Genomic DNA, 23,864 nt, shown 5'->3' with positions numbered 1-23,864 from the left:
TTTCTCAGCAGGCCTTGGCAGCCAGTGCTGAGCCAACGTGTGGCTCTGCTGCCATCCCAAACCTGCGCTGCCCGTGCCCAGCCTGAGTGCAGGTGGGGCATGTGCTGGCCATGGCCCAATCCTGCAGCATTTCCATCTGCTCATGGCTTTGGGCAGCACAAATCTACACTTCTTTCAATAGAAACACTGCATTTCTTGCAAATAGTTACACCTGCACTAGTAATGTACAAATATGCAAAAAACCTTAAGTTTAAAAATGAAATTTGTTTTAAATTGCTACACTTGTGCTGCCAATGTATAAACATGCAAATATCAATTTAAGTTTAAAATGTAATTTTTTTGCGAGAATTGTGCTTTGTAAATATATACAAATACCAACTTCAGTTAAAAAAAATATTTTATTGCAACTCTGTACAACTCACTGTACACAAATATGAATTGAAGTATAACAATTAAATTTTTTACCTATTACTACAATTGTACAACCCATATACAAATACAGAAACATCAATATCCCTCTCTAAAGAATTTCAGATCCAGAACTAAATAAATACAATTTTAGAACTATGCAACTCCATATATATTTAAGTAGAAGTAATTACATATCTATCCATAAGAATATATAGATGTAGATATGTATTACATATTTCATTACATATATGACATATATAATATACACATATCAAACCTATCTATAAATATACAAATATCAGTGGACCAATAAAAAAAATCCATACAACCCCAGCAATAAAACTACACAGCTACACAACTGTACAAGTATGTAAATATAACTACAGATGTAAACAGATCAACTTACATGCATCAATATAACAATACACATAGACAGATGTCTATACAAATATCAGTCAATGTATGTAAATATCCCTACACTTGTAACTATCCAAGTCTAACTGTACCCATCCACAAACAGAACTAGATCAGGAGGGATTGCAGCCCCCCATGTTCCCAGGCTCTCCCTCGGTCTCTTCCTCCTGGGCAGAGCAGCTCTCCTGGACAGGGACAGCAGATGGGACATTGGGAAGCAAAGGGAACACTGAGTCAGTATGGGGACGTTTCCCTTGGCAGCAGCTGCACTTCCATCAGGGAAGAGGAAATGTCAGAGCCTCCCCAGGAGGGTCAGAAGGAAAAGCAGCCGAGGGGCCGGGCTGTGGTGAGCTGTTCACTTCTTTCAGGCATCCCAGTTGCTCTGGGGGAACTCCCTCATGTCACGTTATTGAACCACTTCTGCACTTCCCAAGACTGTGGCCCCCAAATCAAGCAGTATTTCTGTCTCCAGCTGCTTGCACCAATGACAGGGAACGTCCTCTGACAGAGCTGGGGCACAAAGTTACCTTCCACAGCTCATCTGACAGGGCCTTGTTCTTCCTGTGCTTCCTGTCTTTCTCCTTATCTTCCACTTGGAAATTTTACAGCATTTCTTTTTCTTTCCCCTTGATCAGTGCTAAAATGCATGTTTCTCTTCCGAGTTTCAGTTTGTTCAGTGATCCTGTCAAGCGTTTTCTCAGAAGCTTTTATCATGGAATTGAGTGTTAATTTCAAAAGTTTTGGTGATTTTCTGTGTGATTTACACAAATCTCCTGCTAGTTAAGACACCACTTGGGAAGGTACAAAGAGGAAAAAGGATGTTTCTGTGTGTCAGTTCAGCAGTGGAACATTCATGGATAGATGGAGTGATTAGCTGCTTTTTACATGTACTCCTAACCTGAAAGTGCAACAGGTAACTTGGGGAGAAATTAAAGTCAGATCTCTTCTCCTACCAGCCTGTATTCAAATGCAAAGTAAATAGAGCAGAGTGAAAATGTTAGTGCTCAGTTCCTGAAGTGCCTCATTAAGGTGTTCTTAGAGTAATGGAGATAAAATCTGGGCTGGCATTCCTAATTCCCAGACATTCATTGTCAGTTTCATTGACTCTGAAAACAGCAGAGGTGTGCCCACCATACCTTATCAATCCATTTGGGGATGTTGTAGGTTCAGGTTTTCTGAGGCTTTAGCTTTATAGATCTCTAGACAAGGCTTCCAGGACTCTAAATGGCTTTCAGAAATTAAACTTTTCTCCTTTTTTCCTCAATCTTTGCACCAGAAACCTTCAGTGAATGGATTCCACTCTAATACAACTCGAAGCTGAATCTCTCAGCTGCCCCGGCGCGGGCCGGACTTGGCGGGGACGAGCGCGGCAGAGCCGGGGCCGCGGGCACAGCGCGGGCGGGGCGGCTCCCGGCGCTGGCCGGGCTCCGCACGGCACGGCCAGCTGCAAACCCCCTCTGCCTCTGGCTGCCATCGTCCTCCTGCCTTTGCTTTGCAGCACGCCCCGAACCAGCAAGGCAAGGAAGATAAAGAAGCTGCTTCCCAGGCAGTCAGCCTCCTGCAGCTCTTGATGCCTGCGGTTATCCCTGCTCAGCTCCAAGACTTCTCGTTTCTCTTCCATGAACTCCATCAGATTCCCCTCAGGCCAATTCTTCAGCTTGCCGAGGTCCCTCTGAATGTCACAAGCATTTGGGCTATCCCCTGCTCCTGCCGGCTCTGTTTTGTTTGCAGGCTTGCTGAGGGTAAACTGCTCCTCCAGGCCGGCCGTGAATGAAGACATCAAAGAGTATCTGCCCCAGGAGCAGCCCCTGGGCGTCAGAGCAGACGCGACTTGCCTCCAGCTCTGCTTTGTGCCACTGATGACAGTCCTCATCCGTTTTTCAGCCTTCCTGTCTGGGCATTTTGGCAGTTTGTGTTTAAGGATGCTGTAGGCTTTGAGTGTCTCAAAGGCTTGGGTAAAGCTGCGGTGGGCATCATCCATTGCTCCACCCATTTCCATCAATCTGCCTGTCCTAGCATGGGCATCAGGTAGGTTAACCATTACTCCCAATCAACTTCTCCATTTGTATGGAACAGTTTCCAGGATTAGTTACTCCTTCACCTTTCCAGGGGATGGAGGCAAGGCTGACTGACCTGTACTTTCCTGTCCTTCTTACTCTCTTTGAGGACATTCAGTGTATTAGAGCAATTCTGGCTGTTTCGAGTTAGGCAATTCCAGCAAAAAGTAAGAAAAATGAAGCTCTTAATACAGTCTATTAAACTCCTCTTTCTGCTACCATTCTATGCCACAAGAAAGATCTTGCTTTCTTTCCAGTGTTAGGCAAAAAAAAAAAAAAAAAAAAAGAAAAAAAAGAAAAAAAGTCTCATTTACTAGAATGTAAATATGCCTATTTTTCAGGAGACACATAACTTAGATTTTCTTTCAGGATTAGACTGAGATGAAAGGATCTGAGAGCTTCCCGAATTTTTGGATATTTTGATATTTTTGTTGTCTCCAACTGTTTGGAAAACTGTTAGCACATGGTGAAGGTGTAGTGTTTTTGAAAATGCCATTCTGACGTTTTTCATGCTTGCATTGCATATTCACGTACCTACAGGAACTTTAGCAAACTTGTAGCACAGATTCATTACTTTCAACATGAGGAAATGCCAGAATTTGTTTGATCTTTTGCTTTTTTATGTGGTGTTTCTGATTCCCACATTTTTATATGCATATGTATCTTTTTTTAGGATCATGGTCACAGACTCCGTTTTCCTTCAGATCCCAACATGGTCAGTGCCCAGAACAGCCAATGAACAACTAATCAATATTCTTTTTCATCTCTTTTGTTTAATAATAAACTCAGACACCATTGATCTTTTGGGAATCCAGGACAATACTTGTGTGCAAAGTTTGCAGGGAAGATTTAAGTATCAAGCCCTGTGAATTTTCTCTTCTCTCTTTTCCGTTCCCTTTTTCCTTCATCTCTTGCCTGACCTCAGGGCCCCTTCCCTCCTGTCAGGCCCTCTGTTTGTTGCACTCCAGTGAAGCTCTCAGCTGTGGGTTCCCCAGCGTGGCAGCTCCAGTCTTCAAGCAGCAGAACCCAGCTGAGGCTGGCAGCTCAGGCACCCCCTCGGCCAGCTGGGCTTTCAGCTGCCAGGGCAGCACGGAGGGAAAGGGGCCGAGAGAGAGCTGAGGACGCTGCCAGAGCAGCCCTTGGGCAGTGCAGGGGGAGGGTGGCTTGAGCTGCTGCTGAGCCCACTGCAGGTGCACAGGAGGCTGCTCCGCACGGCCGGGGTGTGCCGTCCATCCACACAGAAAGGCAGGGCCAGCAGGCTCTCATGGGGGGACAGTAGGCTCCATCCATACCAAAACTTCGTCAGGCCTGCTAAAACCTCCCTTTGTCCTTCTGTCTGAACGTTGGCAGTGGTTTAGCTTACAGAACGGAGGTTTCACGAGACAATTGATTATAACTTGTAAACACATTTCCATGGGTTCTTGTTTTGCGTGGGGCTTTTTGGTTTGTTGTGGTGTTTTACTTTAGTTTGGGGGTTTTGCAAGTGTGTGAGGCTGAACTGTGTCCCAAAGTTCTTGTGCATTCATGAAGCTGTAGAGTGCCCTCCATGGGAATCTCCTCGGCTACGTACAAGCCCAGAGACCAGCATGTGGCACCTCAGGCCGAGCACAAAGGAGCACAGGACGATCTACAGAGTGCTCTGTAACAATAGGCGCTTTGAGCTGCTGTCCAGTGTGCAAGAACTACATCCCCTCTTCTCCAGATTCTCCTAAAAATGCACACTGTTCTTGTTTTGTATGATGCAGCTCTCTTAAACCCCTACTACAGTGTATGTGCACAGCATTCACACAGATGTTTGCTAAGACAATTCTGTTGCAGCTGAAAAGATCCAGGTACGCTGCGCCCTGAGCAATAGCAGTAGATAAATGGACATAGAGAGACTTGAGGAGCAGAAGCAGCATTAAATCCATGACAATATGTAGGTGTGGAAATAGAGAAATCCACCCATCGTTGTGCAGCCCACGCATCTCCACTGGGTTCTGTAGAATGGCAGCAAATAATGCACAGGTATCGAGACCATGACTGACCCAAGAAGAGCAGGGAACAAGTTGGAAATGAGTAGGGGAAAAGAGTTTTGTAGAAGGAAATCATGCTGTATAGGCATTTGTGTTCTTTCCACAGCATGTAGAACTTAGAGCATGAATATACATCAGATTTAAATATTCCTGTAAAGCCTTAGAAACATTCCTTTACATGTGGTTATTTACACAAACATACCTGTGAACAAATAAAAAAAATCCACAACTACATGTATCATTAAGCTGGATCCTCTGTAGATTCTCACATTAACGCTTGCAAAATTACATGATACTTCCAAACATCTAAAGACTTTTGTCCTCCGTTTGCTTCTTTAAAGCTCACAAAATGTAATGAAATTCTCTTTAAAACTGCAGAGAATGCTGCATGGCTAAGCAAGCCATTATTTGCGTGCTCACAACCATCTCTTCCTTGTCTGTCAGAGTCACTGACACATTAATTGCTTATCCAAACTCCAAACAGTTAATGAGTCACTCTGAAGATGAAATAAATATTAATATGAGCCAATTTGAATGGAATTCATGTTCTCTGCCTCTTAAAGCTGAAGGTCTGTATTTATTCCATGTCAGAATTAAGTCTTGATACCTAATTCCCATTCCCTAATAAATGGGAAAACATGAAATATGCCGACTAGGGCACCATGTTTCAAAGGATGGTTGCATTTTAGTCTTGTTGGACCAAATCGGTGATCAAAGAGAGAAAGGACTGGTCAATTAGAACCGAGAAAGCAGGTGAAAGAGCTGTCTAGGTATGGTGCAGCTGGAGTTAAAAATGGAGTGTGTGGGTTTTGAAGTTGGGCAGGGATTCCAGAGCAGATGATTTTAACATAACATTACTAAATGCGTGATCTTCAAACAAACACCTTGGCAGCAAATATCATGACATAAGAAATGTGATATTCCTTGCATTGAGCAAAGGAAGGGGAGAAGGAAGGCATGGAGTTTTCAGGGGTATCCAAATAAATCCACTTTATTCTGGATCAATATGGAATTTTCATGAAGCCAAACCATGAAGTGGAGGGTTCTTCAGCCATTCAATTTTTTAGTAAAATTCAGTGAAAGATACTATTTTGGAGTGTAAAAACTTCCATGTTGAAAACAGGAGTGTGCTGAGAGATCCTGAAGCCTGGGCCAATGGCAATTCACTGTTGAAAATCCAAGTCGAAAACTTTTCAAATGAAATGACCCAGGATGAAGTAGAAAACAGAAGTCCTTACCTTGAATCTTTTATGTGCCTCTTCTAAGTCATTCCTGAAAGTGGTAGGCAAAGAGGATCCCACAGAAATCAAAGGAGCATCAGGGTATATCCCCGAAAGGCAACTGTAGGTGTGAAACGACTTGGGAGTTAGAGAGACATCAGTGAGCCACTTGTGAGTCAAACTGTTAGTGAAGAGCCCTTCTCCAAAGAAATGAGAGCTTCTCTCTGTAGCCATGATATTTTATGAAAAATCCTTTGCTAGGATTTTTCTCCTCTTCTAGCTGAGAAGCCTCAGAAAAGAAATGTAAACAATTAACTATCTGATGTCTGTGGAATGTGGTCTGGACATTGTTTACCAACAGGTGCATCTGTGATTGGTGCATGTTGGTTGTTTCTAATTAATGGCCAGTCACAGGTGCAGCTGGCTCGTACTCTCTGAGAGTCGTGAGCTTTTGTTATTCATTCCATTGCTGTCCGTTCTAGCCTTCTGATGAATCCTTTTCTCTCTATTCTTTTCGTATAGTTTTAGTATATCATTTTAATGTAATATATATCATAACATAGTAAATCAACCTTCTGAAACATGGAGTCAAGATTCGCAGCTCCTCACACAAAGCAGCAACCATGTCTCTGGAGGAAGCTGAGCAGCAGGATATTACGGCTCATGTAGCTGGCAGGTATAAAGCAGATAAAGCAGGGAATTTGTGGAAATGAACCCTGGTATTCACTGGTCTCAGAAGGATGAAGAACCCATTTTATCAGACTCTGGGTCTTAGTAAGAAAGGAAGAGACCTCTATTTATTATATCAGGCCCAGCTGTTCATGGTCAGAGGTCGTATCAGCTGCTCAGCAGAAGGCACAGCTTTAACTCCAGCTCATCACACCTGGAGGCAGCCCTGGAAGTGCTCCTGCACCTCAGCTGGTGCCAGAGCACAGGGACACCCGCACACCCTCCTTAGACCCCTGTGTGCCATAAAACTAAAGGCATCTCCCCGAACCAACCAGCCAAAGCAGCACTGAGCACAGAACATGTCACTGCCAGTGACGCCTGCATGAAAGGATACAGAGAAAAGTACAATTACAAAACATATTGGGGGCTGAGTATAATACAGGAAAAATTCAGATTTTGGTACTTATCTTCATAAATGAGCATATATACTAGCTCTTTTCCCTAAAGTGTGCTTAAACAGCCTGCACTTTCCATAGCAGTGTCCTAAAATGCTTCCCTTCACACATTCCCAGCTAGCAGAGCTCTCACTCAACCTGTTTTTTCTCTTAAGTGTAAGGAAGGACTTAGTTCAGATGAACTGTGCTGCTTCCTCTGAAAGATACAAAATTATGGAAACAATATATGCAAAGTCATAGGTTCTTTGAGGCAGGCCACTGGTATGTAAAATAAGGACTGTGTAAATGTAGCATCATGTCCACATCAGATAACACCCAAAGTATTTTCTTAGGTTCATGTAAAATACTTTTTGTATCTCCCAGAAATGGCGCAGCCAAATGAGGTTGCGCTTAGAAACAAATGCGTTCCTCATGGTCCAAACGGCCAAACAAATGACAGCTGCCAGTGACACTTTTCCTACGGTCCCGTTTGCCCCAAGCGCGGATAAAAGCGGCGTCCCAGCTGCTGCGCTCATTCCGGCGCGCGGATCCCAGCCTGCCCCGGAGCGTCAGGAGCAGGGATGGAAGCTCAGCAGCTCGGGCTCGATGCCGTGTGCTGCGCTCGGCGCTCCTGAGAGCTGCTGCAGGGCCGGAGCAGGCCCGGCCCGCGGGGAGCGGCTCCTGCTGCGGCAGCCGGGCGGCCTCGGGGCTGCAGGGGCAGCGGCCGGGCAGGGCTCGGCTCAGCCCCGGGCAGCGCCGCCTTCTCAGCAAAGCTCCGTGCCGGCTGCGGAGAAGGGCGGGGGACCTGCTGGAGAGATCCTGCAATGCCCAAATTCAGAGCCCGCGGCAAAGGCCGCCCGGGGCACAGCGACCTTCCCGTTGTCCTGCGGCCTTTTTGGGAACGATGCCAAAGGGGCCCGGGTCTCTCCTGCCGCCTGCGGGCACCAGCACGTTGCAGGGACCTGTCCGTCAGAGCAGGGTTAATCCGGGCTGGAGACTGCTGCAAACAGGCATCACAACATCCCTTCCCAAATTCCTCTGTGCTCAGGGCTGTGCCGGACAGGAGGAGCCCACCACCTGTGAAAAACTCCTGCACATTCACAGCAGCCTCAGCAGCCGTGGTTGTGCACACATTGCAGAGCGGTGTGCTTGTGAATTCTCAGCCAGCCTGGTAAGCATTTCAAAGGTTTCTGCAACCAGTCAATAGATTGATCGATCAATCAATATTTTTCGAGGATTACAAAAATAAGAAATTAGAGTACGAAGTCAAAACAATTGCGTTACGACAACCTGCCTATATCCCAATTGAATTCTTGCATTATAATTTTTGGGAGACAAACCTCTCCCAATCTAGTACAAAAGTCTTTTCTCTATAGGGAAACACTTTACAAGTAATATTACCACATTTAATAATCCGTGGGTTTTTTGCAGGTTCCACTAAACACAGCCTAAAAATATATATAACAGAAAATAGTTGTAAGCTGAGTTATGAAGTTACAAAATGCAGCAACGGCCTGTTGTACCTGTCTGCGTACGTAAACATTTGCTCTCCCATCTGACGGCTCATTCTGCAAATTGCAATAAACAGCTGAATGCTCTCAGCAGCTCCAAGTCCTTCCTCTTACCATCCTGAACGGATGGACAAAATTAGCAATAACCAACATGAACAGCTCTTCACTTCTATTAAAACTTAACTCTTGAAAGATCCGTTTTTATTTTGTGTCTTCCAGGGGAAGCAGACATACAAAACACACAGGAGAACATAATTTTCCACGGTGCTGTTTGGTCTGGAAATTGGCGTGGTCAAGAGCTGCTTTCCTCAGGAACTGGTGGATAATCCCTCTAAGCCTCAAGAGCTGCATAATGAGTAAAGCCTGGACGGACCAACTTGCATTTCACGTGTTAGATGGCAATCCTTAAATACTCTGAGCGGTGTTTAATAAAGCAGTTAGAGGATACTGGAAAAACATCCTCTCCTGACTTGATCTGTGATTTGCAGGTAAGGAAAAATGTCCGTTTTCTAAAGAGAAAAAGAGTGTTTACATTGAGGAATTCCCTAGACCTGCCTGAGAAGGTTGCACTTCAGAGAAGACAAGGAAGCAATCTAGGGATCAAAAGGAAACTTAGTGTAGAGTTGAGAATAAAAACACAGAAACCCATACTGCAAACATTAACCCTTTTGATACACTGAATGGCTACGACTCTGTAACTTTTATTCCAAGTTGTACAAATTTTCATGTATTTTTTTCACATTTATTTTTAAATAAGGCTGTACAAATAAAGTAGGGAAAAGCACGAAGTACAGTTAATATTGTCCACAGAGTGCTGTTAAATACAGGCAGAATCAAATAGTGTCAAACTATGTCAAGCAATCTCTGAAGTCTGCTAGTAAGTTGCTGACCAAAAGGAATGGTAGGAAAACCAGAACAAATGTAAGAAAGACAAGTCTGGCTATCACATCTTTAATAAAAATCCATGCATAAGTGCCTTCTATTATGATAAAAACATTTGTCCTGTTCAGGTCCGTGAAAGGATTCTCACTGATTGCAGTGGGTTGGAAATTGCATGCTTTGTGAAAAGATGACAGAGAGAACATTAAAGTGATCTGGATATCCTTTGTAATCAGTCTCTGTTTCCTCCAGTAAAAATGAGATACATGCTTATAAATCACAATCATTCCTCTGCTCTCTGGAAATCTTATTTTGGTATTTCACACCACTCTTCAGATTGAATTTGCTGTTCTCCTTTCTATTCTTCTAGCAGTCACATGAGTAGGGACAAAAGTGCTGACAGTTCACAGGAAAGAGTCAGAAAGTGCATTCCACTTGTGTGGTTGTTTTGTTTTTATTGCTACATCACATCCATGTGTGACCCTCTCCTTAAGTGAGTGTCACTATAACCATTCATACCTGCCAAATATCACAGTGATTCAGGAAAGGGATTCATTTGTTTCAGAAGTCAGACTCCCAAAGTCAGTGCCATTCATGAATCTGTGTTCCCACCAATGGAGACCTCCTCAAAAAAGCCTCTTGGGTTTATCCTGGGAGTCAAGAGCAGAAGTGCCAGCTGAGCAGATCTGCAGCTGCCAACATCTCCTGCAGCCCCTCATGCCTCTGAGCTGAGCTGAATTTTCATATATCTATCTATATCTTTATATATCTATGTCATCTATCTATCTATCTATCTATCTATCTATCTATCTATTTCGATATATCTATATTTATATCTATCTATCTATATCTATATCTATCTATCTATCTATCTATCTATCTATCTATCTATCTATATCTATATCTAATCAATATTTATCTGTTTAAAGAAGATGAGTGTACCTTGAGCCTCAGCAGCTCATCTCCTGTACGTGAGACCCCTGCCCTGAACCCCATGTCTGTAGAGGTGTGCATGGGTGTGTGTGTGTGTGGGAGACCTTTTTCCTTCTGGAGCAGCAAATGAGGCACAACATATTCCACAGGGTAGATTAAATTGAACAAGATGCCCACTTGAAGGCACCTGAACCGAGGATGAGATCTCCACCAGCTCTACAGGCAGTTTGGACACCCGGCTCCTATGGAGGAACAGGCACATGGAAACTAAAGTACAGCCCAAAATTATTAAATACCAACAATAATACACCTCCTTTTTACTGGAGGAAATAAGGACCGCAAAGAACATGCAGTCCCACTACAGAAACTTTATGGAGCTGCCTAAGAGTGTTAGAGAGCAATTTTAAGGGGAGATGCCATTTTTTATTTGTCTGTCCAAAAGGACATGTGTGCTCTGCAGGTCTTGGGTGGTATCTGTTGGCTCTTTATGGACATGTTGCATTTAAAACAGTATTAGATGGCTGTGCTGAGACCACAAGAGTAAATTCTAGATACCTGGTTATCAGAGACTTGGCAAGCCTTCATGTGCAAATCTTGGGGCTACCCAGAAGAGCAAAGACAAAAACTTAGGCAAAAGTGATTCTTGGTTTAGATGGCTTGAAAGAATGAAATGTGAAGAATGTTAAAGCTTTTTTTGTATTACTTTTCCTAGATGGAAACCATAAAATCAGTGATCTAAAATGCCTCTTCCGATCCATGGCTGCACTATCCTATTACCAAGAGCACAAATATTAGCTGAAAGAATAAGTCATGCTGCACGTGGATAATCAAGAGATTTTAGAATGTGGTCTGAACAATAACAAATCTTTGATATGGAACAGCATTGCTGCTGCTGCCTCAGCAACCCCCAGATGAATGAGGAGAATAATTAACTATGCAATGATTAACTATGACTTTTGCTGCCTTTCTAAACAGGATATGATGATACTGGCCACTTGTGTTTACAATTCTGCAATAGCGTTGCTTAATTGTCATTTTATGATTTCTTACCGAATCTGTTATCCAGCTTTTTTCTACTGGCACATTTTCTCCTTTATAGCCATGGCAATTTCAGAGATTTGGTTTGCTCTCAGCAAATTTGCTGCCAGACTGCAAATCAGACCTATGTTTACTTGCAGTGCTGACCGGATCCTGGGAATACCTCGCCATGGCAGTCTGTGTCATTTACAACACTTCCTGATACTTCAGTGACAAAATCAAGTGATACCGGTTCCATACTGCAAGCTGGAGCAATGTGTTTATCTTTGAAGTCTGTGGGCTGAGACTAAAATAATCAGCATTAATTATTCAGCAACATACAAGAAGTGATGAGTTTTCAATCAGTATAAATCAAATTCCTATAAAATACATTTTAAGTATAACTAAGATGGGCAAGATAAGCTCTTCTTATTGTTATCAAATGCTTCTTTGAATCCTCAAGGGTCAGTGTCTCTTATCTCCATCATTGATGAGATCTTCACGTTAACTGCTGTACAACATCATACAGATAGTTTGTTCAACCCTACTGGCAACAATGTCTGGTGTTTACCACAGATGATGTGTCCCTTTTGTTCTTCTTTGGTGACAATTAAAATTATTGCTTGTAGACTCCTACATCAAACATCAGGGTTGTCAATATTTTAACAGATTAATTTTTCAAAGAACAGCAGTGTTTCTCTTCCTGATTTTACTAAATAAGAAGAGAACATGAGGCTAGCAAAAAATAATTAGATGAGAACTTGTTTATTCAGTTGATACTTCTTACCAAGTACATATATACATGATTTTTAGGTAATGGTGTATTTAACCAAGTGATGTAAAATAACTCCAAATGGATGTAAAATAACTCTCAGGTCATAGCTTTAAAAGATTTGCTCTCTTCCCTTCCTTTAATCTTTCTGTTCCTGAAAGCCATGGGTAGTTGTAAATGATAAAGAAGTTCCAAGGTAGCAATTAGTCCAGTGGATTACTCTATTTAAATTAAAAATCAAAACTATACCTATGCCCTGTTTGCTATGGAAAAGAAAAAGAAAAGAAAAAAAGAAAGAAGAAAAAAAGAAAAAAAAAAAGAAAAAAAAGAAAATAGAATTCTAGTATTTTAGTCCTGGGCATTATTCAGATTTAATGGAAATATTGCACAGAATGAAATCAAATTTGGATTCGATTTTAAACCAGCCCTGCAACTCTCATCCTTACTAGTTTTAGCAAAGTGTCTTTATAATATGGGTACCTCAGAAAAAAAATTCAAATAAATTTCTATGGAACTGTGCTGCTGTGAAACAAGTACACTTTCTTAAGTTTACCCTTTCTTCACACAGATGTTACAAACATAGAAAATTACAAACATATATGTGTGTATAAATATATATATGTGTGTGTGTGTGTGTGTGTGTATCAGCTGAAGGAGAGAATGCACGGTTCTAAATTTGGAGCACCACCTTTGGAAACACAAATGGTACTTAATGCAGTCTAAAAAACTAAACATCCAGTATTAGCAGTGGGCCAACAAGTTTTGATCTGGTATAATTGCTATCATTTGTAATCAGGTTTGCTTCCTGCAGTGGGTTGTGGAGGAATTAGTAAAGCTAAGAAGATTTTTAGAAAGCTGGGAAAGCAGGCCTTAGAAACAGAAAGAGCCAAGACACTTAGAGCTATCTGCAGCTGCAAAGTCTGAAAGTAGAAAATGTTACAATAGTAGAGCAAGTGAGGATATTAAACAAGAGCTTGAGTCTTAGGCTTGGCTAAGATAGACTTTTAGATGGCAGGAAAATATGCTTAGCAAAATACTAGAAAGTTTTAAGCTTACTAATGGAATATTGTGTATTGTTAATAAAAAGAAGATAAGCAAGCACTGTGTGAAGCAGGTGTACGTGTACTTTTAGTAATCAGTTAAAACAACTGTCTGTAAGCTTTAGCAACATGCTATTGGCTAAAAAGTTTTTAAGATGCTCTGTAAGAAAGAAATCTCTGGCTGCTGCTGGCTGTACGTGAGCTTTGCCCTCTGCCTATTGTCTCAACCATGTAATGAGGCTGATCCCGCCAATAAGGCTCAAGTCTTGTACCCGAGCAGCCCCGGCCCGTTCATGAAAAGGAAAAACACCGACACAGCTTGAGGCTTAGGAAGGCAAAGAGAGCCTGCAGGGCAGGTGGCTGTGCTGTGACTGCAGCAGCAGGAGGGGTCACCTTGGGGCTCAGGAGGGGCTCCGCTGTCCATCCGCGATGTGCCCGCTCCTCCTGCGTCCTGCGAGTCCTTCCCTGGCAGTGACAGCGGGAGCTGCTCCCTGCCGCCGGCCGGCTCCTCTGCCTGGAGTCCCTCCGAGCTGTGCAGTACAAGCTCCCTCTTGCCTGGAGCCAAATGCGTGCCTGCGCCTTGGGCTGGCTTTGCCAGCTCTCTTTTTCCAAGCGTGTGACTCCCAGGCTTCTGCCCCAGCCCAGGGATGTTTGTTATTTCCATCCCCAGCTAGTTTGACACGGTGAACCACTGTGGTTTTACCTAAGAGGTGAATCAGTAAGGTTGTGGTGCTTTCTTGTACACAATGTCCTGTTAGGACCAAAAAGAAGCTGCTCCTGCAGTTTGGCTTGTGGCTGTTCCTGCACCATTTGCTCCACACGGCATGACCAAACAAAGTCTATCCTTTGCTTTACTAAGTTTAGGCTACAGCTTCATGCAAATACATGATAAAAGAGAAGAAATGCCATAAATCCCCTTACATTTTTCCCCTCCCTAGCCAGGGTGCTGCCTGAGGGGGTTCTGGAGATGGACCACAACTCTCAGACAAATACCCTCAGATGGATGTTTCACAGACAAGACAGGTCTCTTACCCACAGCTGGACACACCTGTGAGAAATTGGGTGCCATGGCCTGTCACACACTCGTCAAAGCTTCAGGATCAGTGAAGAAATAGGGACAAACATTGATGTGGTCGCTCATCACGGAAACGAGAAGTGCCCCAAAGCCAATGTCAGTTGAAAAGGGAAATTCATTACAGACTGCTGCAACTGCACTGCTTAGACAGAGCGACCACTGCCTGATACAAGGTGGCTGCAGAATGGCACCACTCTGCTGCCCCTATCTATAAACAGAGAAATATCCATTTCAGTTCCCACAATCGAGTATGTCACGGGTTACTGAGCGCTGCCTACAGCTCTCTGTGTGTGTCTGTCTGTAAAGAGCCAAACATGGACTGAATTATCTGCATATCCACAGAGCAGGAGTTCTGCTCCCAGTGGAGTCCCGGAGTTTTCTCAGCAGGCCTTAGCAGCCAGTGCTGAGCCAACGTGTGGCTCTGCTGCCATCCCAAATCTGCGCTTCCCGTGCCCAGCCTGAGTGCAGGTGGGGCATGTGCTGGGCATGGCCGGAGATTTCCATGGCCCAAATCCTGCAGCATTTCCATCTGCTCATGGCTTGGGGTAGCACAAATCACAAAACCCCCATCGCAGCTGACAAATGGCATTTCTTGCAGATTGCTACAGCTGCACTGCTGATGGACAAATACATGAAAATAAGTTTCAGTGGAAAAATGTCATTTCTTACAAATTGCTACACCCGTGCTGAAAACACAGAAGTATACAAATCTAAATTTAGGTAAAACCCAGGAATTTATGAGATTATTACAACCAGTCTGTGTAAAAATATACAATACCAGCTTCAGATAAGAAACACTTATTTATTGCCACTCTCTGCAACAACTCACTATACACAAAGATTAATTAGGTGTTTAAGGACTTAACTTAATTTATTACATATTACTACAAGCAATACAGACAGTCCATACAGAAATACAAAAATGTGCATTTGCTCTCTAAACAGCCCTACACTAAGAATACAATAGATAGAATTATACAACTACATCACTTCATACATGTTGAAATGCAATTAAATACACAGATATATAACATCTATATAAATACATATAAAAGTATAAAAATCTACAGATGTAAATATAAACATTACATATTACATACAATATATATGTATATCAGTAGATATATAAAACAAACTTATCTATAAGTATAAAAATATCATCAATCCAAACATACACCCAACTGTATCAATACAAACATACGGCTATACATCTAGACGCATATGTAAATATCATTAAATAGAAAGAAATAGATCAATATACATTAAAAATATAAAAATAGACATATCGACCAATACAAATTCCAATACAACATTTAAAGATACATATACCTATAACTGCATAAACACAAATAGATACCTACAGAGCTGTAAACCTAGGAAATTAAACAGATACAACAACATACATGTATACTGAGACACATATATGTACACATAGTTGTAATTATAAACATATATGTAAATATATGCATACATATACATGTAATACATCCAAAAAAAACATAAATATAATAACATACATATAGGAATATTCCCATACAAATAGAAGCCTACATATGTACATATCCCTCTCTATGTGCAAGTCCAGACTCTTTAAATGGAACTCGAAGCAGAGGAATCTCAGCTGCCCCATCTTTGAAGCCGCTCCCTCGGTCTCCTCCTCCAGGCAGAGCAGCTCTCCTGGACAGGGACAGCAGATGGGACATCTGGGAAGCAAAGGGAACACTGAGTCAGTAGGGGCACGTTTCCCTTGGCAGCAGCTGCACTTCCATCAGGGAAGAGGAAATGTCAGAGCCTCCCCAGGAGGGTCAGAAAGAGAAAGCAGCCGAGCGGGCCGGGCTGTGGTGAGCGCAGCCGCGGCGGGACCGTCCCGCAGCCCCGGCAGCCCGGCAGAGCCGGCACAGCTCCCGGGCCCTGCCGGCACAGCTGCCTTGCCCAAGGACAGCCCCTGTGCCAGCCGGGGCAGCTGCGCTGAGCAGCCCCAGCACGGGCAGGGCCCACGGCCACAGCCCACGCCAGCCTCAGCCCCACCCTGCCTCCCCGGCCCTGGGGCCTCACCCGGGCTCTCTCCAGGCTGGCAGCAGCAGGGCCTCGCTCCCTGCTCCTGCTGCTGGCCCTCGGCTTCTCCCTGCTGGCTCCCGGCAGTCTCCGGCGGTCCTCGTGGTCTTCATTGCAGCTGTGGCAAAAGTGGAGGCTCTGGAATTGGTTCCAAGGCCTGGCAGAGCTGCAGTCCCGGAGCCCTCTGTGCTCCCTGCTGGCCCCTCCATCCCCTCAGCCCCGCCATGCTCTCGCCAAACCCCCAGCCCCCTTCAGCTTCTCCAGCCCCTCACAGTCCTCTCACCTCCCTCAGTCCCTTCTGACCCATCCCGTCCCCTTAGACCCGCCACCCCCTCAGCCTGTGCCACTTGCCTGTCACCTCAGTGCCACCATGGCCCTGGGCTGCCCCACAGCCCTCAGCCCCAGCAGCAGCTCAGGGTCACCGTCCCTTCAGCGCCACCGCCCCCTCAGCCCCCTCAGCCCCCTCAGTCTCACCGTCCTTCAGCAGCTCCTCAGGGGACAGTGCCTGGGGCCACCGGCAGCTCCCAGCACTCCAGGGACATCCGGGGCTGGAACTGCTGCTGCGCCCGGCCCGGCCGCCAGCTCGGACCCAGCCCAGGGAGAGGGGACACAGGGGGCACAGGGGGAAAAGCCAGAGGTGAGCGAGGAAGCAGACCAGGGTAAGAGCTTAAAAAGAGGCTCACACACATATCAATCTATGTAGCTAAAACCCCATATAAAATAGAAATATGCATTTAGAAATATATATATGTACATGTAATTATACACACGTATAAATGAAAACGTGCACACCTACAAAAACACATCTAAAGCTATAACGATAAACATCTAAAATGAAAAAGAAATTAACTGTGCAGATCTCTATCTGTGTAGATACATAAATATAATTACATAAATCTATAAATACAACTACCTAGATAAACAAAGATAACTATATGCATCTATAAATATAACTAGAGACAGAGGAATTCAACTTGCCCGATGTTCCAGGCTCTCCCTCTGTCTCTTCCTGCTACACAGGCCAGCCCTCCTGGAGAGGTCGATCACATGGGATCTGGGAAGCAAAGGGAACACTGAGTCAATATTGGCCCTTGTGCACGTGTTCCTTGAGCACCAATTGTCCTTCTAGCAGGCACTGTCAAAGATGGCCTGAAAGGCAAACTCTCACTTGGCAATTTGAAGCCTGCTCTTTAAAGAAAAGGGATTCTTCCAAGGGTTTCAAAACTGAACTGTGTAAAGTATTTAAGTATCCTGATAAAGCCTCAGCAAAGTCTTGAGCTTGAAACACAGACAGTCTCAGTGACAGAGAGACCTCAGTGCCCACTGAAATGGCTGAAGCTGAAGGCTGCTGGGAGCTGAGTCATGAACCAAACTGGGACACCCAGCTTGGTGACACAACTCCACAAGGCCAGCTTTATTCCCTGCTCCCTTGCCACAGCAGAGGACTCAGTGTCAGAGCCTCTGGAGAAGTGTGGAGGGCAGGGCTCGGGGAGGTTGTGCCCGTGCAGGATTTGAGCTAAAGGCACCAGGAAGCACCAGCCCTGCAGACAGGAGCTCAACTCTGCTCATCTCCCTTGCTGCCAGAGGCAGGCTCGGAGCAGCCATCTCACACCTCTCTAAACCAAGGGGGGCTCTGTCCTTACCAGGCTCCTCGGGCTCTGGGGAACTGTTCCTGCAGCTCTCCGTGCCAGATGAGGCTTCCTCTGCTGCAGGCTCACCTCCTGAAGACTCAGGGGCAACACTAACATCATCCTGAGCACAAACACAGAAAGAAAGGAGCCCAAAGATCACTCACTATTTGGCCGCAATCACATCAGGGATACAAGAACTGTCATTCTCCACTCCCAAAGGACATGGAGCACGGGGGGGACACTGCCTGAGCACAAACACAGAAAGAAAGGAACCCAAAGATCACTCACTATTTGGCTGCAATCACATCAGGGATACAAGAACTCTCATTCTCCACTCCCAAAGGACATGGAGCACGGGGGGGACACTGCCTACATGGTTCACATGACAAGCCTTTTAAACTCGGGATTTGGGTGACCAAGGTGAAACTGAAGCTCTTACAAAATGATCTTTGAGACAAAACATGAACACAGAAAACCAGAAGGCACCAAGTGAGGGGATGTGGGGGAGGTGCCCTCACGCTCTGACCCTGGCTTATCTCAGGAGCTGTGAGAAATCAGCCAGCAGAAAGCCAGGGGCTCTCCTGGCTGCCAGCACGGCTGTCAGCAAGGGCAGAGCTCGCTCCCAGCCCTGCCCTGTGCTGCAAACCCACACGCAAGGCACACATTTCTGCTGGGACTCTCACACCCCCACACACTGCTCAGACAACCCATCACACCGTGGTGCTTTTCGGAGCCCTCTGCTGCTGCCCCATGTGTAGGATCCAGGCAAGCATTTATGCACCTAGGCTCCTTCCAGGATCACATTTGTGACCAGTGGCAAAAATCTGTAAATCAGGATGGAAGGAAAAAAAACCAGCCCAAAAGAAAGGAAAAGCCAGACAATCAAATACTGTTTCTATTCCACCGAGGAAGTCAATGTCCACAATGCAGCACCTGCAAATGCCCTTTGGGTAGACAGATATTCTCACTAGGACCAGTTCCAGAACATTCATCTCTTCTGCAATAGCCCGTCCATCACAATCCTAAAGATTCTCAAGATGGTTCCAAACCTGCAATGTTTCCTTTTGTTATGGAATAAAATGCTTCTGAAAGCTGCTATGTATGAGTTTACAGAAGACAAAAGACGTCCCACTTGAGAATATGATAGTGGGAAATCCAAAAAATCCCACTCCCCTCCTTGAGTCTGCCCTGCCTTGATCATAAATGTACTGCAGGCACTGGGTCAGCACATGAACAGACAGAGAGACATTCTTTGGCCAACACGTAGAATAATCTGCACAAGGACAGAGAGCTGCAGCTCCAGCCCAGCCCCACACACGGCTCTGGGAGCGCCCACACGCCCGGCAGGGCTCACACAGCAGCAGCAGCAGCTGCAGCCCAGCCCTGCTTTGCCTTGGCCTTCCCACCCAAAAGAGGCACAGCCCACATCTGCTGCTGGAACAGGCACCTCTGGCATGTCCCTCCCTGCACGGGACACTTGGCCTTCAGTGGCAATTCTCTAAACACTCTTCTCTTCCTTCCCAGCAAACAAAAATCCTGCAAACCATCACCGCAAATGCCCCGGTAGGAAGGATTCTTCCCAGGAAAAGGAGCACTCAAACTTGGCCAACACAGGCTCACAACGCTCATCCTCACTAAGGGGGGGGAGACTGTTTCATTTCCTCTTCTTTTACAAATCTTTCTTTACCAAGAACTATTAAATAACTAAGTAATAACAAAGTAAGTTCAATTAAAGAAGCCTTTGCTTCTCAGCTATGTAACAATGATCAAAAGCTCACAGTCCAGCCCCTTTGCTACCCATCCAATGGAGTTACCTGAGCAGAGGGAGACCTTTCGGGCAGGGATCTCCTGATCTCCCGGATCATTTTCTCTATGGCAAGGCCGAGATCTGCTGGTGGCCATCCCTCTGCCCCAGGTGCGTTGTGTCCTGAGCTGGAGGCCGTCGATGCTGCACAAGCAGCACTGCCAGCTGGAGCGCTGGGTGCAGAAGTGCCCGGGGTGGCTGCAAGAATCCAAACACGTTGGTCAGGCTCCACAATGTGGCTCTGGGACACAGATCTCTACTGCTGCCTTGGATTAACCATCACAGGAAGCATGCAGGAAAAGCAGGCAGAGAATTTTTTGGCAGCCTTCGAGGTGCCGCTTCCTAATAGGCTTGACAATTTCTGACCGAGAATGACAGAGCCTCGTGGAAAAACACTTAAGCGGTCACTTTTCCTGACCTTTTGGAAAAGCAAGGTTTCCTACCTCGTGGGTCGAAGGCCGGGGGCTGCTGCTCCCTGTGCAGCTGCTGGAAGCTGCAGGGCTGGAGCCGGAGCACCTCCCGGTCGAGAGGAGGCAGCTGCCCCCCGTACAGCTCCTGCAAGCGGCTGGGGGGTCCCTCCCGCCCGAGCGGCAGCAGCGGCTCCCCGTGGAGCCCGAACAGTTCGCAGGGCGGGATCGCCAGCACCTCCCGCTGGGCGGGCGGCGGCCGCTCCCCGTACAGCTCCTGGAAGCGGCTCGGCCCCTCCCGCCGGGCCGGCACCGGCCGGTCGCGGTGCAGCAGGTGGAAGCTGCAGGGCGGGCGCCGGGCGAGCAGCGGCCGCTCCCCGGGGCGCTGCTGGAGGCGGCCGGGCCGGGGGCTGCGCAGCTCCCGCCCGTCCGGCAGCGTCCGCTCCCGCTGCAGCAGCAGGAAGCCGCTGGGCGGGCGCCCGGGGGGCAGCGGCGGCCGCTCCCGGGGCAGCGGCTGGAAGCGGCCGCGCCCGTGCCGCCCGTCCGGCAGCGGCCGCGCCCCGGGGAGCTGCCGGGAGCCGCAGGGCGGGCGCCTGCGGCCCTCCCGGCCCGCCGCCGGCCGCCGCCTGTCGGCCGCGCTCCGGCGCCGGAGGCGGAGCAGAAGGTCGGGGCGGTCGCGGCGGAAGCAGGGGCTGCTGAAGTGCAGCCAGCCCCCGGCATCGCCCGGCGCAGCCGCGCCGAGCCAGCCCGGCACCCTGCGGAAGCCGTAGCGGTAGAGCTGCCGGACAAAGCTGCTGAACTGCGTGGCCCTGAAGGGGCGCGGCACCGGCCCCGCCCCAGCACCACCGCCCCCGGGGGCGGGGCCTGGGCTGAGCAGCTCCCGCTCGAAGAGCGAGCGGTCGACGAGCAGCCCCTGGGTGCGGCTGTCCCAGCGCACGGAGCGGACGCGGGGGCTGTTCACCAGGCGCCACAGCTTGGCGGGGAAGGCGCTGGCGCTGAGCCCGGCGGGCAGCGGCAGCTCCGCCATGGCTCCGATCGCCGCCTGTGGCCGCAACGCCCGCGGCGCAACGGCCGCGGCTGCGCCGGCGGCGCGCGGCCGGAGGGGGGCGCTGCGCTCGCGCCCAGCGCGGCCCCGGCGCGGGCCGGACTTGGCGGGGACGAGCGCGGCAGAGCCGGGGCCGCGGGCACAGCGCGGGCGGGGCGGCTCCCGGCGCTGGCCGGGCTCCGCACGGCACGGCCAGCTGCAAACCCCCTCTGCCTCTGGCTGCCATCGTCCTCCTGCCTTTGCTTTGCAGCACGCCCCGAACCAGCAAGGCAAGGAAGATAAAGAAGCTGCTTCCCAGGCAGTCAGCTTCCTGCAGCTCTTGATGCCTGCGGTTATCCCTGCTCAGCTCCAAGACTTCTCGTTTCTCTTCCATGAACTCCATCAGATTCCCCTCAGGCCAATTCTTCAGCCTGCCGAGGTCCCTCTGAATGTCACAAGCATTTGGGCTATCCCCTGCTCCTGCCGGCTCTGTTTTGTTTGCAGGCTTGCTGAGGGTAAACTGCTCCTCCAGGCCGGCCGTGAATGAAGACATCAAAGAGTATCTGCCCCAGGAGCAGCCCCTGGGCGTCAGAGCAGACGCGACTTGCCTCCAGCTCTGCTTTGTGCCACTGATGACAGTCCTCATCCGTTTTTCAGCCTTCCTGTCTGGGCATTTTGGCAGTTTGTGTTTAAGGATGCTGTAGGCTTTGAGTGTCTCAAAGGCTTGGGTAAAGCTGCGGTGGGCATCATCCATTGCTCCACCCATTTCCATCAATCTGCCTGTCCTAGCATGGGCATCAGGTAGGTTAACCATTACTCCCAATCAACTTCTCCATTTGTATGGAACAGTTTCCAGGATTAGTTACTCCTTCACCTTTCCAGGGGATGGAGGCAAGGCTGACTGACCTGTACTTTCCTGTCCTTCTTACTCTCTTTGAGGACATTCAGTGTATTAGAGCAATTCTGGCTGTTTCGAGTTAGGCAATTCCAGCAAAAAGTAAGAAAAATGAAGCTCTTAATACAGTCTTAATACCCTAAATTCCTCTTTCTGCTACCATTCTATGCCACAAGAAAGAGCTTGCTTTCTTTCCAGTGTTAGGCAAAAAAAAAAAAAAAAAAAAGAAAAAAAAGAAAAAAAAGAAAAAAAGTCTCATTTACTAGAATGTAAATATGCCTATTTTTCAGGAGACACATAACTTAGATTTTCTTTCAGGATTAGACTGAGATGAAAGGATCTGAGAGCTTCCCGAATTTTTGGATATTTTGATATTTTTGTTGTCTCCAACTGTTTGGAAAACTGTTAGCACATGGTGAAGGTGTAGTGTTTTTGAAAATGCCATTCTGACGTTTTTCATGCTTGCATTGCATATTCACGTACCTACAGGAACTTTAGCAAACTTGTAGCACAGATTCATTACTTTCAACATGAGGAAATGCCAGAATTTGTTTGATCTTTTGCTTTTTTATGTGGTGTTTCTGATTCCCACATTTTTATATGCATATGTATCTTTTTTTAGGATCATGGTCACAGACTCCGTTTTCCTTCAGATCCCAACATGGTCAGTGCCCAGAACAGCCAATGAACAACTAATCAATATTCTTTTTCATCTCTTTTGTTTAATAATAAACTCAGACACCATTGATCTTTTGGGAATCCAGGACAATACTTGTGTGCAAAGTTTGCAGGGTAGATTTAAGTATCAAGCCCTGTGAATTTTCTCTTCTCTCTTTTCCGTTCCCTTTTTCCTTCATCTCTTGCCTGACCTCAGGGCCCCTTCCCTCCTGTCAGGCCCTCTGTTTGTTGCACTCCAGTGAAGCTCTCAGCTGTGGGTTCCCCAGCGTGGCAGCTCCAGTCTTCAAGCAGCAGAACCCAGCTGAGGCTGGCAGCTCAGGCACCCCCTCGGCCAGCTGGGCTTTCAGCTGCCAGGGCAGCACGGAGGGAAAGGGGCCGAGAGAGAGCTGAGGACGCTGCCAGAGCAGCCCTTGGGCAGTGCAGGGGGAGGGTGGCTTGAGCTGCTGCTGAGCCCACTGCAGGTGCACAGGAGGCTGCTCCGCACGGCCGGGGTGTGCCGTCCATCCACACAGAAAGGCAGGGCCAGCAGGCTCTCATGGGGGGACAGTAGGCTCCATCCATACCAAAACTTCGTCAGGCCTGCTAAACCCTCCCTTTGTCCTTCTGTCTGAACGTTGGCAGTGGTTTAGCTTACAGAACGGAGGTTTCACGAGACAATTGATTATAACTTGTAAACACATTTCCATGGGTTCTTGTTTTGCGTGGGGCTTTTTGGTTTGTTGTGGTGTTTTACTTTAGTTTGGGGGTTTTGCAAGTGTGTGAGGCTGAACTGTGTCCCAAAGTTCTTGTGCATTCATGAAGCTGTAGAGTGCCCTCCATGGGAATTTCCTCGGCTACGTACAAGCCCAGAGACCAGCACGTGGCACCTCAGGCCGAGCACAAAGGAGCACAGGACGATCTACAGAGTGCTCTGTAACAATAGG

General features: G+C 47.0%; 1 protein-coding gene across 1 annotated transcript; it reads right to left on the bottom strand.

The window, feature by feature from the left end:
• Nucleotides 1-15,229: 15,229 nt before the first annotated feature.
• On the bottom strand, nt 15,230-21,371 carry LOC135290080 (serine/arginine repetitive matrix protein 1-like). The gene is made up of 6 exons (XM_064403990.1): nt 20,381-21,371; nt 19,948-20,135; nt 18,146-18,254; nt 16,977-17,556; nt 16,503-16,620; nt 15,230-16,150 (listed from the first exon to the last, which is right to left on the bottom strand). Exons 1-4 carry the CDS (start codon nt 21,369-21,371, stop codon nt 17,546-17,548), a joined length of 1,299 nt encoding a protein of 432 aa, XP_064260060.1. The 3' UTR covers nt 15,230-16,150; nt 16,503-16,620; nt 16,977-17,545.
• Nucleotides 21,372-23,864: the final 2,493 nt, after the last annotated feature.

Source organism: Passer domesticus, chromosome Z, assembly GCF_036417665.1.
Source record: "Passer domesticus isolate bPasDom1 chromosome Z, bPasDom1.hap1, whole genome shotgun sequence".
NCBI lineage: Eukaryota > Metazoa > Chordata > Aves > Passeriformes > Passeridae > Passer > Passer domesticus.
The sequence above is the reverse complement of the archived record's forward strand: the minus strand, read 5'-3'. Positions and strand labels throughout refer to the sequence as shown.

Coding starts and splice junctions, on each gene's coding strand:
- LOC135290080 (XM_064403990.1), bottom strand. CDS start 21,371: ATGGCGGAGCTGCCGCTGCCCGCCGGGCTCAGCGCCAGCGCCTTCCCC. Junction 20,136..20,380: donor CCCGGCCTTCGACCCACGAG/GTAGGAAACCTT, acceptor GGATTCTTGCAG/CCACCCCGGGCACTTCTGCA. Junction 18,255..19,947: donor AAAGGTCTCCCTCTGCTCAG/GTAACTCCATTG, acceptor GTTTGTGCTCAG/GATGATGTTAGTGTTGCCCC.